The following is a 17,943-nucleotide window of genomic DNA, read 5'->3' as shown; positions in this document are numbered from 1 at the left end:
AAAGTTGGTAATTGCATTTAGGTCACCATCCATTTAACCAATATGAAAATTACGTTCATAATGTTAATTTGTCTGCTTTAGCCAGATTTTCGACAGTTTAACTTTGCTTTTTGTAAGATGACTGCCTTGGCAATGTGCACAACTTTACCATTATAGATACAAAAGTGTCTGTCATTGCTTTGGAGAGATTGCACTTCTACCTGTTGGTCCGCGGAAGGTATTTTATTTCCCTTCTACCACCCATTGGAAAACCAATGAAGGCATTCCCCTATCCGCCACCTGGGGACGCGCCCTCTAGGGGTTACAGGCTCCCCCGAGGGATGTATTTACATTATTTACACTCTTATATATTTACATATTTACACTCTTATATATTCTAATCTGAGAAAACTTCCTCATATACACAATTAAAAATGTCCCGTTTGGGAGCCACAACTGACACTGCTTCAAAAGATCTTGTTCTTGATAATGCCACATAGAGCTGGCCATGACTAAAAACAGGCTCAGAGAGCACCAAACATATTTTCTCAAACGTTTGTCCTTCTTGTTGTTATTCTGAATCCTTGCCACGTCACGAACAAAAAATGGTTTAACTAAAAACGCGAAAACTCGCCAAGGCTACTTTGCTTGCACAATACTAAAACTACTATAACCCTAAACAAATTTGGCGAAACCTTTCAGCTGAGAATAAAAGGAATAAAGTAAATTCTTTCTCGGTTATTCATTTTGAAGTGAACTGTCGTACTGAAGCAGAGAATAGACGACGCTCAAAGCGCCTACGCGTTCAAAACAACATTGCCGATGAACATGATTGTGGAGCAATGTGTGAAGAATGCGAATTTTGTGGTGCTCTTTATTGGCAGAAAGAGCGTAATACTGCAAATAAATATACTAAATGTTGCCATGACGGAAAGGTGCGGTTACCGGCATTGTGTGACGCACCTGATCTGTTGAAGGAACTGCTGACTGAAAATTCCCCAGCCGCTAAAAATTATCGGCAGCGAATCAGAGAATACAACTCTGGAAATGGCTCGTCTTAAATTGGATTCAAGAACGGTTTCCTGCCTTCTTTGAGCTTTTCTTTGCTGATTAAGGTTGAAATGGGCCACAGCCCGACTCAAACTCATCTCAAAAAAAAAAAAAAAAGTTCGTTGAGTATTCTGTGATTCAAGATTTCAAAACAACGTAGAAGTTTGTTTACATGATTTATCGGCGAAGTGTTGCCAACAGAGGTTTAGAAATTCACCCCTTCATTTGCCGGCACGTAAGAGAATTATATATATAGATATTTTTATTCGCAAAAAAAAAAAAAAAAAAAATCAGCACCTCTTGGAGCGATCGGCGTCAAAATAGAACCAAAGCCTGTTTACATATGGATTCACATATATTCCAAATTTCAACCAGAACGTAGCATTACTTCTTGAGATAGGGCACTCAAAATGGAAAAAAAGAACGGGTGATTGCGCTACCCCCTTTTTAGCTGTTGACACAAAAATAAAATCAGTTCTTATACCCACTACGGACTACTTGCCGATAAATTTTTCTTTCATTATGTTCATTATTTCTTGAGATACAGCAGTCACAATTGACGACAAAAAACGTTCTATAGCTCAACCCCCGTTTGAGTTATTGACACCAAAATTAAATCAGCACCTGTTCCTGTTACTGACAACATATGGACCAAATTTTAATTGATTCCACCAGTTACTTCCTGAGGAATAGCAATCACGCGTAACTCAAAAAACGTCCCATTGCTCCACCCTCCTTGGAGGAATTTGCGCCAAAAACCAATGGGCACAAGTTCACATACGGGCACAAATGTGTACCAAATTTCGTTCGATTTCATGCGGTAGTTTTTGCTGTAGAGCGGCCACAAAAAACTAGTCACACACAGACGTGACACACACACATACACACACACACACACACACACACACACACACACACACACACACAGACATTTTCCAAAAATAGTCGAAATGGACTCAGCACACCTCAAAACGTTCGAATCCGTCAAAATTCGAAAATTTGCACGAATCCAATACTTTCTTCTATATATTAGATATAGTAGAAAGTAAAAATTGCAAAAAAAAGAAAAAATTTCCATTTAGTGCCCTTTACCTGCCCATGGCACATGGTTTGCAATAAAAGCCTACCCCCCCCCCCGCAACTTTCTTTAATCGCGTTTTACTCGAAACTTGAAAACGTCCACTTACATCCCTTTGCTTCTCACTGCCTCATATATGGTTTAGGAGTTTAGGGCCCTGACCCGACTTAGGGGAAGATTTTTCCCCATCACATTTTTCTCGTGAAATCTGTATGGTCAAATATATTTGATTCATTTGCATGGGCCAGACAAAAGTTTTTCTTCTCTCCTGTGAAATTACCAAAATGTGACTTACGTCCTTCTGGCTCTGAGGTGCAGAAATCATCTGAGATGCATTTTTTTTAACACGCTTTTATTAGTTTCACCTGTATGTATGTATGTATGTATCTATCTTGTAATGGAATCTTGCAGCTCAAATTTCGCCCACTTCCTGCGATCGGATTCTTTTGAAATTTGGCACGCGATCTCAGACCTGATGACAATGCAATATTCTATAATCAAATTAATTAATTAACCCTTTTAATTGTTAGTTTCCTCCAATTTTAATCAATATTTTAGCATAAATCCAACAATGTGAAAAAGGAAAAATTTAAAAAAATACATCAAAAAATGCTCGCAAAAATTATTTAAAAATATCTACAAAAACCTTTAATTTTTCTGCATCAGAAAAAAATTGTTCCAATGTTCCAAGGTAATTAGAACATGAAATATAATTGTTTTTAACTAATTTCATGCCAAAATTTAGGTGAGCCTTCAATTGGAAATTCATTGCTGATCAGACCATTGTTGAACAAAACTTTTATTCAAATGCATCTCAAATTTTCAAAGTAATATAAATATGATTTCCGCAAACATACATCGATGACTCACAGTAGCTTCCCATCGGGGTGCCCTTGTCTTAACTTTATGATATTACCTCGCACTCGTTTTATAAATAATTTCGTCGCCTGATCATTCTCTAACATAAGACTAAAAAGCAGAAAAAAAAATAATAGTTTAAAAAACTAAAAAAACACGCTTTCTTAGCAAAATGAACTAAAAAGTGAAAACTAATCTTTGGATGATAGTAGTTGACCAATCACTTAATTTTAATGTAATACAAAAAAGCGTGGGGTGCTGTCTATTTACATTTTTGCTTGGACAACAAATGGAAGAAATTCAAGGCAACTGATAAGAAGCCCCCCACGCTTTTTTGTGTTACATTAAAATTAAGTGATTGGTCAACTACTATCATCCAAAGATTGTTTTTCACTTTTTAGTTCATTTTGCTACGAAAGCGTATTTTTTTAGTTTTTTAAACTATTATTATTTTTTTTTTTTTGAAATACGTACCATCAGCTTTGGATGGAAGCAGTGATATTACATTCAATGCAATAAGTAACGAGCTGATATGTGCATCACATGACTTCCTTTTTCACCAATTTATCTTTATTTCTCCATTATTGCAATTTTAATGTGATTCAACCGTTAACTCTCTAAATATCACCAACAGTGGCCAAATTGACACCAGATTAAAAATAAAAAATACGCAAAATTTGTCGCCAAGTTGGCAACCAAAAGACTGGGGAATATCGCCAAGTGTCCGCCAAATTATAACATCACATGAATTTACATCGAAATTAACAATGATTTCCCCCCAAAAAGATGCATAAGATCCCTTTAGAAACACCCGAATGCAACCAAAAGGGGAGGTGCACAACTAGACCCCACTAGGAGTCTACGTACCAAATTTCAACTTTCTAGGACATACCGTTCTTGAGTTATGCGACATTCAAACATACATACATACATACATACAGACGTCACGAGAAAACTCGTTGTAATTAACTCGGGAAACGTCAAAATGGATATTTCGAGCGTCTATACATTCTTAAGTATCTATGCACGTGTGGTCGGGTTGGAAAAAAAAAAAAAAAAAAAAAAACTCAACATTCATTCGGGGGTGAGCAAAATGGAAATTAAGGTCGATGTTTGAGTGAAATTCTTTTCGCGAATACAAAACTTCCTTTTTTATAAAAGGAAGTAAAAAGGAACAGAAACGCTTTCGTTTCGTCAATTTAACTATTCATATTTTATAAAAATATTTTATTACATTGTCTATGTACCATTTTTTTAAAACTTACTTTAAATTTTGTGGAAGATAACTAAAAAGACAAATGACATTGAATAAAGTCGCATACGGATACACTACATACTATAAAATGAAGTCTCCAAAAAGCGTCTGTTCGTGTGAACGCGCAAAACTCGAGAACTACCCGGCCGATTTCGCTGAAATTTTCACAGTATCTTTCTTTTAGCACCGGAAAGGTTTGCAGACAAGTTCGGAAAAAAACCTCGACGAGTAGTTCTTTTTTTTTTCTTTTCATTCCAATTTAGGTCAAATTTTCACATAAATTCCTAAATATGGGGGTGAAAAATTACTTGCACATATTAATATCACATATCGTTGAAAAGGGTAGATTTTTCCGCGTTGTACGCAGTATGTTTCAATGCTCTAACTTAATTACGGCGGGAGTAATTAGCGTTTTTAGCTCGAATTGTTTTAGGCTTAACTGAAATTCAAGCACTACTGCCTTCGTTAAATCTATGAATAAAAAGTGAATGAATTGTCCTACAGTTTTCTTTTTGACACCATTGGAAAAAGCGACATTTTTTACTCCAGATCGATCTCGACCTTTGGTCGAAAAACTAAGCTTCTATCTCCAAAGGAATAAAAGTTACAAGCCTTTTTAAATCAAGTTTGAAAATTCCCATGTCCATTCAAATTGTTAGCTCTTTTCTTTCGTATTTTAATTCCTTAAACTTATTTTATTTCGTGTTTCCATGGTTACGCTTTTTAAATCCGTCTTTCTGGATTTCATTTCTTAAAAGTATTTTAATACCTGTCGTCATTGGTTGGAAGGAAAATTTTGCATGATGTTTTTTTTTTTTTTAATTTATTTGCTAGTGGTCTCCGCACGGCTTTGCCCGTAGTAGAAAAATAAAGGATCTTTTTGGTTCGCTTGTATATTTACAAGTAATGTATGGTGAATTCTCGCAAATTGGCTTACCCATGTTACGGTTCCACGTTATGATAACTTGGTAATTTACTCGTCCATCTTATGATAATTTTTGCTCTGCGAAATGTTCTTAAAATTGGAATAGAAAAAGAACAAAATCGAATTTTCGAAAAAATCGCTTCGAAGTGCACACTTCGATGCTACAAACTAACTTTGTACAAAATTTCATGAAAATCGGCCCGAACGGATTAGGCACTTTGCGCGTCACAGACATCCAGACTGATATCCAGACAGAGAGACTTTCAGCTTTATTATTGGTACTAGTGGTACCCGCACGGCTTTGCCCGTAATAGAAAAAATCAGAAGGTCTTTTGGTTCGCCTGTATATTTACAAATAATGTATGGTGAATTTTCTCGCCAATTGGCTTGCACCCATGTTACGGTTCCACGTTGTGATAATTTCGTATCTCGCCAATTGGCTTGCGCCCATGCTACGAGTCCACGTTATGATAATTTCGTAATTGACTCGACCATCTTATGATATTTTTTTTCCTTAAAATTGGAATATGAAAAGAACCACATCGAATTTTCGAAAAATCGCTCCGAGGTGCACACCTCCATGCTACAAACTGTGTGCCCCAAATTTCATGAAAATCGGCAGAACGGTCTAGGCGCTATGCGCGTCACCTAGATCCGGACTCCAACAGACATCCTCCAGACAGCGAGACTTTCAGCTTTATTATTAGTAAAGATAAAGAAGATAAAGATAAAGATTAAAGCCTGATTGTTGAATATACGTCACTCGTTTAAGATAAAATAAAGCGCATAGACCCTAGAAGACGTGTTACTTTATTTGCTTTTCTGCAGAGAAGAACGTTCTTGTTCAATGAAACTTATTTTATAGCGAACTCGCGCCAACCTATAAAACTTTATTACCCTTAAAAAAAAAAAAAAAAACTTGAGACTGTATTTACATAAAACTTGGGGACACATACAAAATGATGTGGATAACAGAATACATAACTAATGTGAAGAATACTGATGACACACCTTCAAGTAGATAGTTATACCAATACTACATCATGATGCACATGTAATAATTTTTATAACTTTCATAACATAGTAAATTTGCTCAAAAGATGACGAATGAGTGTTGAGGACAGGGACAGAAATGACAATTCACACTACATTTTATTCCTTAAAAAAATTAAATACAAAATATGACTGGTACACGCTTTTAGCACCACTTTGTGAGTATTTTAAATATATTTTGTTATTGAATAACGGTAATCGAATGATATAGCATTAGGACGCAAAATTTAACGAATTGAGAAAATAGCTCATAAATATTATATCCTAATGCAAAATTATAAAATAATTCAATTTCATTTTCAATTTTAATTACATCTGTAAACGTAAATTTGTTTGCTGAAAATCTGGACCGCGATTCGTGTGTGACGCTTCCCCATTTTTTTTCTTCCTTTTATAAAAAAAGTATTGTATTCGCGAAAACATTTTCACTCAAAAATCGACCTTAATTTCCATTTTTCTCACCCCCGAATGAATGTTTGAATTTTTTTTTTCGACCCGACCACACATGGATGTATGTCTAGGAACCGACAGTCACCCGAAATATCCATTTTGACGACCCCGAGTTAATTACAACGAATTTTCTCGTGACGTCCGTATGTACGTACGTATGTGTGTATGTATCTCGCATAACTCAAAAACGGTATGTCCTAGAAAACTGAAATTTGGTACGTAGACTCCTAGTGGGGCCTAGTTGTGCACGTTCCCTTTTTTTGCATTCGGATATTCCTATGGGGGTCTTTTGCCCCTTTTTGGGGGGAAATCATTGTTAATTTCGATGCAAACTCAAGTGGTGTTATAATTTGTCGGACACTTGGCGATATATCGCCAGTCTTTTGGTCGCCAAGTTTTGTCACCAACTTGGCGACAAATTTGGCGATATTTTCTTTTTTCTTTTTATTTTTTTTAAATTTTAAATTTGGTTTCAATTTGGCCACTGTTGGTGATATTTGGAGAGTAAACGATTGAATCACATTAAAATTGCCAATAATGGGGAAATGACATTAAATTGGAGTAAAAGGAACTCATGTGATGCACACATCAGCTCGTTAGATTTATATTTTTGACTTGCAACAAAATACTACAACATGAGAATCAATTTTTCAAAATTGCCTGTGTTATCACATGCTTTAATCTTCGGTGGCATTTTTTCCTGAACTGGAATAGATTATATGTGCTACTATTAAGTTAAGCTATTACCAGAATAGGTGGCGCTAAAAGCAAAGTAAATATTTCACCATTTTGACTTTTCCCCACATTTCCCTACTTTGCAAGTTACTATATGAATCAGATAGTATATGTTTGATGAGGCTAAGACCGTTTAAATAACTCGAAAACCATACGCTAAACATGCTTGAGATATGACTTTTGTTGTAGGGAGAGGGATATTGTATGCTCACATAATCTTGCATAATCTATTAAATTCATTTGGAAAAGCTGATTTTTCTTTTCAATGGTCGTCTGTAGTAAAAATGTCGCTGAGTATAAATTTTCCTTCATCAACCGCATATGCCAGGTGTCATTTATTTATTAAAAGAATAGAACATCAGAAATGCCTTTTGAAGTTTTCAAGTGAAAGTTTCAAGTTAAAAAATAGATAAATATAATAAAATTTTTCGGAAACAAATATTAAAATATTGTGTTTTGCAAATCTCAAATGAGTCGTACTAATATCAAATTAATTTTCTTTTTCTTCTAAATGAAATGAAGATAGTGACATGTTTGTGAGTGAAATTAAAAACCTCGCTGTAGGAAGAGGACAGCTCTACATTTTGAAATAGAATCGAGAATCAGAAAATAACTGTTTTTGAAACTCATTTTTAACTATTTTATCTTTATATTTAGATTATGTTTGAATCAGCTTCCACGAAAATAATTTTGACAGCAATTTAATAAAATATTACGTTACCTGTTTGTAATTAATAATTCAGAATGGTGCTGTTCCCCCCGTTCGTACTACAAATACATATGGTAATACAATTTTTTTTGAGCAATCACGATTGCTTATTGTTCTCATTTGACTGTTTTGAATTCCTATCATTTTATTTTCCCACCAGCACCCTCTGCCGGCACCACCGTCGCGTCGACCGGCCTCCCGATGCTGCTCCTCTTTCGAAAACCGTCTCCAGGTTGCGTCTATATCCTACACACGCATACACAAACACGCCTACACACACTCATGCTTGCGCACAGACACAAACACACACTCCTACACACACACACATACACACACTCATGCCTCCACACAGACACAAACACATATGCCTACATACACACAACACACACACACGAACGCCTACACACACACACAGCACTGCATACACAACACGCACACACATGCATACATACACACACACGCACACACACACATGCGCCTACACAAACACACCTGCGCATTCATACACACACACGTTCGTGATTGCGAAAAACATAATTTGAATTCAAGATGCCAAAAATTCAAATTAATATATATATTTTTTAGTAATAACCTCAGTGGTGCTCCCATAGAGTATACCCCATATACGCCGTATACTCCCAAACATTTTGTAAACATATAGCGTATACCCTCAAGCTTCAAACATTTTCATATTATGACATATTAAGTGTATGATCGCATACACATATTGTGCGTAATGAATTACTGTGACCACAGAAAAATTGATAGGAACATCACTGAATAACCTAAATATATTTGGAACTAATAAAGAAAAAAAAATGCGAGTCTTATGATAGAGAATACTTTAGCTTCAGGATAATACAACAAAATATGTAACATTTTTCTTTACTCTTGAAACGTTAGGCTGTGATAGCTCCTTTCCTTTCATATCACATGGAATATCAGTTGGAGATATCTTGAGCTTGTGCAGAATGAAAGATAATATTTTTCCTTATATCGTCGCCTCAGAGGAACAGTAGAATATCCTAGTGTTATTACTGGGAATAGATGTTTTACTGTTGCTCTAAGGCGACGATATGTTTCAAAATTCGATGTAAAACACAAATCCTATAAGGGAGTTTTGCTCCCTTTTTACAACAAAGTCTCCAATTAGAAACGAATTTTGAAAGAACAATTGACACGTGTAATATATGAAAGGTTACGAATTCGTCATTTAAATCACCTTCTGTCTGATACCAAATTTTAACAAATGTATTCCATGAAAAAATAGAAAAGAAAAAAGTTCATGAGACTCGAATACTTTTTTTATGTTTTTATTATTTTTTTTAATGGAAAAATGTATTATCAATAACTTAATGTAACAACACAAATGCATAGAAAGAAACTGTGAGCATGGCCTACTGGAATATTACGGAAGACCTGCTGGGGATGGCAAAATTGCTTTACATAAATTGAAGTATTGCCAGTCTTAAGCTATCCTTAGAATAAATAATCTGTTCATATTTTGTCCATCAAAGTAAATATCATGTACATTAATATTAAAAATTGCTTTTGGTAAAAATAAAGAGAGCATTGAATAACTACTGAATTAGACTCGGTTCACCTCCAGTAAGAAGAACTTTGACCTCACGAGACTTAACTTCCTCTTGAAGAGATTATGTACATAGAGAAATGTTATTGTCACGAAATTGCATTGGGCTACCATCGTCAACTCAGTTTCATGAAAATAACAGTTCCATTTTTCGCTAACCTCCCCGGGAAGAAATCCACTCTCTCAAGGACTAGGTTCATCTAACCAGAAATAAACTGCATGACTCATATTATCAGATCATTCTCATTACCTTTTTCCATTACTGCCTCAAAGTTATCACTCAAAATGATAAAAGCTACAACGATTTTATAATGCCTTCATTGCTGCCCCCACAGGTCTTCTAGAACATTCTAGCACTAGAACGACTGACATTTTCTGTATACCTAGAAAGACTGAAGGGGCCAGTGTGGCCCCTACCCATTTTTGGGGTGAATTATTTTAAAAATTCCTCCTGAGTGTGTCCACATGCCCAATACACCTTCTTTCATGACTAAGTAAAAACTTAGTATGCAATTATTTGTAGTGTTTCTCTCTATACTGGCTAAAAGCTTGGATCAGTTTTTCTTTTCAAGAGTAATGGCTACCATTAGGCTGGTAAGCAGTCGGTACTGTTTATAGCATTTGGATATCCAACTGGCTGTAAAAAGGGAAAGTTACAGGTTAAACTAAAGAGAATGGCCTTTTTTATGCAAGAACAATTAGGAGAAAGGAAAAAAAAACATTTTTTAATTGTAAAAAAGCTTAGGGGCCACTGTGGCCCCTCCCGTCTTTCTAGGTATAAGGATCAATATTTACAGTACTATGAGGCGTATGATAAAATGATTAAACAAGCATTCAAATAGTGTCATATGGGTCATTTTCTCTAAACTGCTAAATTCTTGTCCTTGCTCCAAAAATAACAAACTAACTAGTATAGAAATAAAACTGACGTTAGAAGGCTTTAACAACATGTGTTTATGTTTGTAAAATAAGTTAAAACAAACACTCTATTATTATTATACATTTAAATAATTTTTTGATAGGACAAATGTCATTCCCCTGTGTGTCCCTACCTCCATCTTAAAGCAAAATCAGCTCTAAAGATTCAGGAAGCCATGCATATTTGTACAGAAATTGTTGTTTAACCTCTTAACTAGTGTTATGCAATGTTGTAAAATAGAAAAATAAAAACTTTTCAAGGTTTGCACTATTTAAAAAAAAAATAGTAAAAAATGTCCTTTGATTTTTTGTCATTCCCCTGTCGAGGAATGGAATGAACGTTTCTCACACCTGGTAAAAGTTGTATTAACTCATAATTTAATCTTTGAATTCTGGTCTCATCATAGAAATAATCTTAATTAGTTCTTTTTGAATAAATACACGGTGTCGAGTATTATTCGGGTGATCTCAAGTTAAATCTCGATAAGTATTTTTAATGACTGTCACTACCCTGTCTTTGATAATTCATTTAATTTTGTAATAATCGCTCAATGAATGATTGACTTTTGTTTGTATAGAGTTTCCCCCCTTACTTTAAGTGACATTGATATTTGTTGTTTGCAGTTATGACAATATATAAGTTAACTTTATTTTTTGTCATTCCCCTGTCGTCCTTCCCCTGTAAAATGTAAAGGAAACAAATAACCACAATAACTAATTTTTGAACACCACGACATTGGATCTTTTTCAATTTCATAAAAGTAGTGTTTCTTTTTCCTACATAAATTATAATATCGTCAGTAAAACACATTATTTCCTCTAAGTGTCATTCCCCTGGCACAGTGAATGCCATTCCTTGCCCTGTCCAAATTGCGCTGTTTAGGGAAAATGACCCATATAATAAAAAGTCAGGAAGTTACATTACGTTCCGTTAGACATTATCCGAGTTATTAAACAACAAACTATGCGAGGGGCCACACAGGCCCCTCCGTCTTTCTAGTGCTAGAAGGCTCTCTGGTCGAAAAAAAAACATCAAGCTTTGGCCTTGTTGTCCGAAAGCGAAAAGGGTCTTCCGCTCTCGTTTTCATCTTCCTCTTCCCTCTTCAACTTGAGGCCACACACTTTGTACCAGTCCTTGGGCATGTAGTCATGGAAGTAGTTCGCGACGTAAGCCAGAGGACAGTACTCGGCGCAACCCCGGATGGTCAGTACGTTCGGTTCCTGGACGCCCAGTTCGGGCGTACTGGAGTTGAAGTAGAGCATGCGCACCGTGTACGTGTCGAAGTACCGGTACAGTTCCAGGGTTACCGTGGCAGCGGGTGGAGGGATGATGCCGTTGAAGCGAAACAAGGACATCAGGAAGCTTGCCATATTCCAGTCATGCTGTTTGCGAAAGAGAAACACGATTTATCATCTTTGATGTTCAGGGATAACACTCAGGGCCCGATTAAGATAGCAGGGGGCCCTAGGCCAAATGGTTTTTCGGGACCCCTCTGTAGTCAACCCTCACCAAGTGTTAGGAGCAGGGGGCCCTGGGGGTTATGTTATGCAGTCAATCCGTACAATTTTAACCATTGGTTAAAACAGTTTAGGTCATTTGGGGGCCCCTAAAAATCGGGGGCCCTAGGCCAGGGGCGGCATTTCAGCATTTCATTTGGGGGGTCGAGTTTCTTTAAATATGTATTACCACAGTGCGGTCCCAAACACACATTATCTAACAGGAAGCAGTCAAAAAATCGGTTTAATATGAATAAAAATTAGTGTTTAAAAACAAATAAAATTTTGATTCACTTTCTAATAAGTTATACAAAACATCTTGATACTAAAGCTTTTATACCTTTTGGAAAAGTTTTAGTGCATGATTTTTGGAATTCGGAAGAGCAGGGAATCCTGTTACTAATCTACCAGTGGCCACTGCCCTGCTGTTTTGCCAGTATAGCTAAATAGATTTTTTTTTTTTTTTTTTTTTTTTGCCCATTGTGCTTCGAAAATAAGTCTTTAGTCTCCTGAGACAAAAAAATCTTTCTCTATTAGCTGAGTTAATTGGAATAGTTAGAAAAAAAATTTTGAAAAAAAATAGAACCGACTTCGAAATTGCTCTAAAAAGTGAAAAATAATTTTATTCTTTAAACATCATCGATAATGCTTTTAAACATAATTTTTGAAGTTGGCGCAAAAACGATAGATAAAATCATTTACAGACATAACTCAACTACAACCATAAATTTAACCAGGCCCAGTTTCTTCACTATCACATACATTATGCATTGCTGACAACATACTTGAATAACGATATAAATGCTTCGTTTTGTTTTTGCGCCAACTTCAAAAATTATGTTTAAAAGCATTATCGAATATGTTTAAAGAATAAAATTATTTTTCACTTTTTAGAGCAATTTTGAAGTCGGTTCTATTTTTTTTTTCAAAATTTTTTTATTTTATTTTTTTTAGTGTAAATGTAGGTATTTCAGAAATAGTAAGAAGTTACTATCACGAAACTTCACCTTATTTTTTTCATAACAATGCACCATACTAAAAAAAAAAAAAAAAAACTATAAACAAGCGTTAAACTTTAAGCGATTGGCACTAAAAACTTATCTTTCTTCCTGTCTGGAATTCATGTGTAGTTAATTTAATTATAACTATTTAAGTATTACGTTTTTCCTAACTAATTTTCATTTCTCAGCATCTAAGTTGCTTATTATGCAGTCCTGTATCTTCTTACTTAGCCCCGATCATCTGTTATTGGCATAGACGATAACGATAAAAATACTACTGTGTGTAGTTGACGCAAACCTAATGGTAGCATTGTGAAGGCTAAGCAGATCCTAATTACTGCGTCACCTCGCTTCCAGGTTAGGTTTACCGTTTACCCCACTACTGTCTAACCACGGATTGTATGGAAAGGCAAAGATCCGGTTTACACGCGGAAATGGAAGCATCTATTAGTTTTCAGGGATGTCAGATTTTGGAGATGTATGTTAGCCTCTAAATTAAGCAGAGTCTCATTCAAATGAGCTTAATACGCGCATAAAATTTTTATTTTTCCCCTCATTCAGATGGAGTCGCCTTAACTGGATGTTTGCCAATTCCATACAATCCTTGGTCAAGCAGTATGGAGCAATAACACTGAAGAAGGGAAGATTTCGATAATTCACATAGGGTTACTATAAATCAGCAGGGTTACCAAAATAAAATTATTTACGCCAAAAATGAGACGACAGCGCCAGATTCCCGATTATCGAAATATCCCCCTGAAGAAACTTGATGCTTACTTCAGAGAAGCCTTCATTCAAAATTATCATTACAATTACTATTAATGTTACTGTCGTATGGCACCAAACTTTCATAACAATGGGTTTTAAATTTAATCATTTAATAGGGAAATTGCAGGAAATTTATTGTTTTGTGCCCATAACTTTTTTTCTAAAGAACAAATATGGTCAAAGTAATGGGACCTAAGTTGAGCCATCCCCTATCCATTAAAAAAATAATCATCAAAATCGGTTCATAGGTAAGACGCTGTGAGTGGACAAAAAAAAAAAAAAAAAAAAAAAACATACGGTATGAACTGATATCGGCCTCCTTTTTGAAGTCGGTTAAAAAACAATTAAAGTAACAAAGTTATGTATGAAAACACTTTTTATATCTTGCTCTTCAAAATCACCCAGGCTACTTCAAAAACTGTGAGGGGCCTCATTTTTCATCCTTGAATCTAGTCTCGTGGGAGCTCTCAGCTTCAATAAGACGTCATCTGCCTCCAGCTCTGTTATTCACTAATCCAAACTGATGAGTCCATTACAAGAACAAACTGTAGTCTCTGGATGTGATAACTAGTTTTTAGGTATATTGCATGTAATTTTTCCTGCCTCATGCTAAAAATTTTACTCATAATTGAAGCATTTTATTTTTCGTTTTCAAAATCCAATTCAGATAATATAGAGCCAACCATACTGAAAAATAATTATCCTCAAATCTTGTGTTAATTTCATTCGAAACTGAATCTATTACTTCATACAAATGAAAAATCAATGTTTGACTTCACATCATCATGTGAAATTGTGTCACTTTTTTTTTTTTTAATTTTTTTTTTTTTTTTTTTTTTTTTTTTTTTTTTTGCGTCTTTTTAAAAGTGGCTCGGAGGAAGAATTTTTTTGAAAAGTTTCACAATTGATTGAAATATACATCTATGTAAAATCCATTTTCAGTTTCAATTTTAGATTGAACTATAGTAGTATGGTGCACAGATCAATTGTAGATTGAACTGTGGTTTGAATAGTCCGAAAATTAAGCGTAGCGAATTGAAGATGTTTTAATAGAGTAAAACATTTTTCAAAAACTTTCTTCAATACAAACAAATTGAATAAAAATTCAAACGAAGTCATGCATGAAAAAGGGCATGAGCTTTTTCACCATTGAAAGAATCGTTTTGCAATAATTCTTTCAGTCGTCGAATCACTGCTTTGAAGTTATAAAGAAATCTTTTTATGGTTTTAACTCTTAAAGACTATCTTGTGTCACTTCGAGATTGCATAATTATAGAGCCCCATAAAAGGTATTTGTTGATACGTTTTTTTCAATAATCACATTAATTTTTAAGAAGTTTCTATTAAAGCATATAATGCATTGAGCAGCTGAAATATGTTTCTAGCAGAAGAAAGCAATGAACACTCATTAAATAAATGTACAGTCGACTCCCGCTACAACGCGATTCGACTTACGCGAAATGGCTATAACGCGAGTTTTTCCCGAGTAACGGATTTTAGAGTAACGAAAATTCCTCATTTGCAATACGATTTTTTTTGGAAGTATCGGTTTCGTTATTGGATCCTAAATATTGATTTCGTGAATATATTTTATCCCTATTTCGTCACTGATAGCGGAAGTTCCCTTCACCATACTAGTCCACGCATCGCTTTATTAGTGCATCAAATAACCACTCGGCGTCTTTCTTTCTTTCTAATTATTAAAGTTGATGAAATAAAATGACACCTTAGTCCACTGTTTCATCTAAAGTTTTTAAAGATGCTTGAAGAACTAAAAAGTACGTCGACGGTAGCACAACATTAAGTATAAGTGCTGTACGTGACACGTAGTTTTATTTTATGTCTTTCCCTGCCATTGATCATTTATTTTGTGCATCTTAACAGCTTTTTTTTTATGTTGAATGAAGCAGCTTTTTTATGTTTTAATTACAGTAAAAGTACAGTTCTTAACTATAAGAAACTTTAATGTTTTCTTGAGGAATGCTTTAAAGCAGTTTGAGGGGTGTTTATAAGCGTCTTAAAGACTTTGGTATGTTTCAAAAAAATTTGAATACATACCCTTTTCTACAACGCGAAATTTCAACGTACGCGAAGAGTCTTTGAACGCATCTCTCGCGTAAGTCGGGACTCGACTGTACACTTAAAAAATGAGCGTAAATGTGAATGTAAAATATCAAGGAGTTTTCCTGCGAAAACCTTGCAGCCACACCACTTTGCACGAGCCTATCATATTGGACACACCACACTGGGCAACGAAGTATGAAATATTTAGCCTATATGAGGAAATGTCTTCTTTAGTTAAAATTAACCATGGTTCTCTAACAGTTTTCTGTGTTCTGAAAAGGTCGGAAAATACTTCATGAATTTATAAGTCATAATACAAATAATGAAAAACACTTTTTCCAGTCTGAAAATGTGTCGAGTTTCATCGAATAGTTACTGCGAATCAGCGAGATTTTTTTTTTACTGAACTTAGATTTCCGACTCACATAAATTGAATTCACCCATTTTCTATTATTCTGCGCAAAAAATTTGGGGGTGCGAGCGCCCCCTCTTGACCCCCCTATTTGCCGCCCCTGCCCTAGGCCACAGTCTAGTTCGCCTATTCAGTAATCGGGCCCTGCTAACACTTGTCAAAAACTATAAACCAAGGGAGGGGCGCTCCTTGAGCCGAGATGCAGGAACTCTCTTTTTGCATGAAGTTCGAAAAACGGAATTTTAGACATGATCTTCAATTATGTTACGAAAAAAAAAGGCAAAAAGGCTCTCCCTCGGAATTTTTTCAGAATTAGTCTTGAAAACGTTTCCTCAGCAAGTTTTTTGAAGTTCCAAAAACTCAATTTTTGACTATCTTAGATGACATACGATGGGTTTTGGGGGCTGTCCCTTAGAAAGTTTTTTCAAATTGAAGTTCAAAAGGAGCAATTATAGGACAACTTTGATGACTTTTTTTAGAAATGGAAGTTTTAAACTAATAATAAAAAGAAAATTAATTTGAATTCTGAAATTTTGAATTCAAATTATGTTTTTCGCAATCACGAACTGAGACAGGACCCTACTCATTGGAGTTATTGTTTTAAGAAACGGCTCCTGTCCCCCCCCCAAGTCCGCCTCTCCTTCTGGGGGGTTACTTGTGCATAGTTGTGTGTGTGCGTAGACCTGTGTGTATGCACGTAGGCGTGTGTGAGTGTATGTGTGTGAACTCGTGTGTGTGTATGTGTGTGAAGTCGTGTGTGTGTATGTGTGTGAACGTGAGTGTGTGTAGGACATGGACGCCTCCGACCAGGAGAAGCGGATAGCTCAAAATCGGAGCAGCCGCGCCGCGCCGCCAGCAGAGGACGGTGGGCGGTGGTGCTGCAAAGGCTTCTGGTCCAAGTTGAAAAAGGCACGGACACCAAAAACGGTCAAATGAGAACAATAAGCAATCGTAATTGCTCAAAAAACCCCCTTAATTTGAGACGATCTTCCATGATGTTAGGGAGGTGGAGGTTTTGAAATTTATAAAAGAGTAAGCATCTGAAATCAATCGCCCCCTCCTTGAATATTTTCTGGATCCGTCCTTGCTATAAACGCATGTCTGGAATACAAAAATGTGAAGATTTTTTTTTTTTTTTTTAAACCTTCTAGATTAATCATGTTTGTAAATTCTCGATTAACTGTCATATGCAAATGTAGAGTAGCGGGAAGAACTGCATATCGACATTCACCGGCGGTTGTCAACATTCACCGATCAGAGCCATCGAAGAAATACCGAGTACTTCCGGTAAAATACCGATGAATGTTACATTCTTCAATTTCGTACTTTCACAGTAGCATAAAAGTATCGGCTAATAGTATGAACAAATTCGTGGATTTTTTTGATAATTCGTATTAACCGAGTTTAACTGCATTTGTGAGGGATTAATCTCAATATCGGAGAAAAATTATCCCGATAAATAACAGCAAAAGTGTTTCCGAAACCAAAAGTGGTAACGGCGGGTGCGTGTGCGTGCGGGGGGGAGGGGGAGGCAGAGTTTTTACACTTTAATTAAGAAGAAAATCATCTGTCATGTGCTACACATTAAAACAAAATGGAG

At 35.6% G+C, this 17,943-nt stretch overlaps 1 protein-coding gene across 1 annotated transcript in view; it reads right to left on the bottom strand.

The window, feature by feature from the left end:
* Positions 1-9,418: 9,418 nt before the first annotated feature.
* Positions 9,419-17,943, bottom strand: part of LOC129232599 (prostatic acid phosphatase-like) — a 53,644-nt gene continuing 45,119 nt past the window's right edge. The window contains exon 9 of the mRNA XM_054866732.1: positions 9,419-11,984. Coding sequence (XP_054722707.1) covers positions 11,634-11,984 — 351 coding nt within the window. The 3' untranslated portion in view covers positions 9,419-11,633. The remainder of the gene's footprint in view (positions 11,985-17,943) is intronic.

Source organism: Uloborus diversus, unplaced genomic scaffold (genome assembly GCF_026930045.1).
Source record: "Uloborus diversus isolate 005 unplaced genomic scaffold, Udiv.v.3.1 scaffold_13, whole genome shotgun sequence".
In the NCBI taxonomy this organism is placed as follows: domain Eukaryota; kingdom Metazoa; phylum Arthropoda; class Arachnida; order Araneae; family Uloboridae; genus Uloborus; species Uloborus diversus.
The sequence above is the reverse complement of the archived record's forward strand: the minus strand, read 5'-3'. Positions and strand labels throughout refer to the sequence as shown.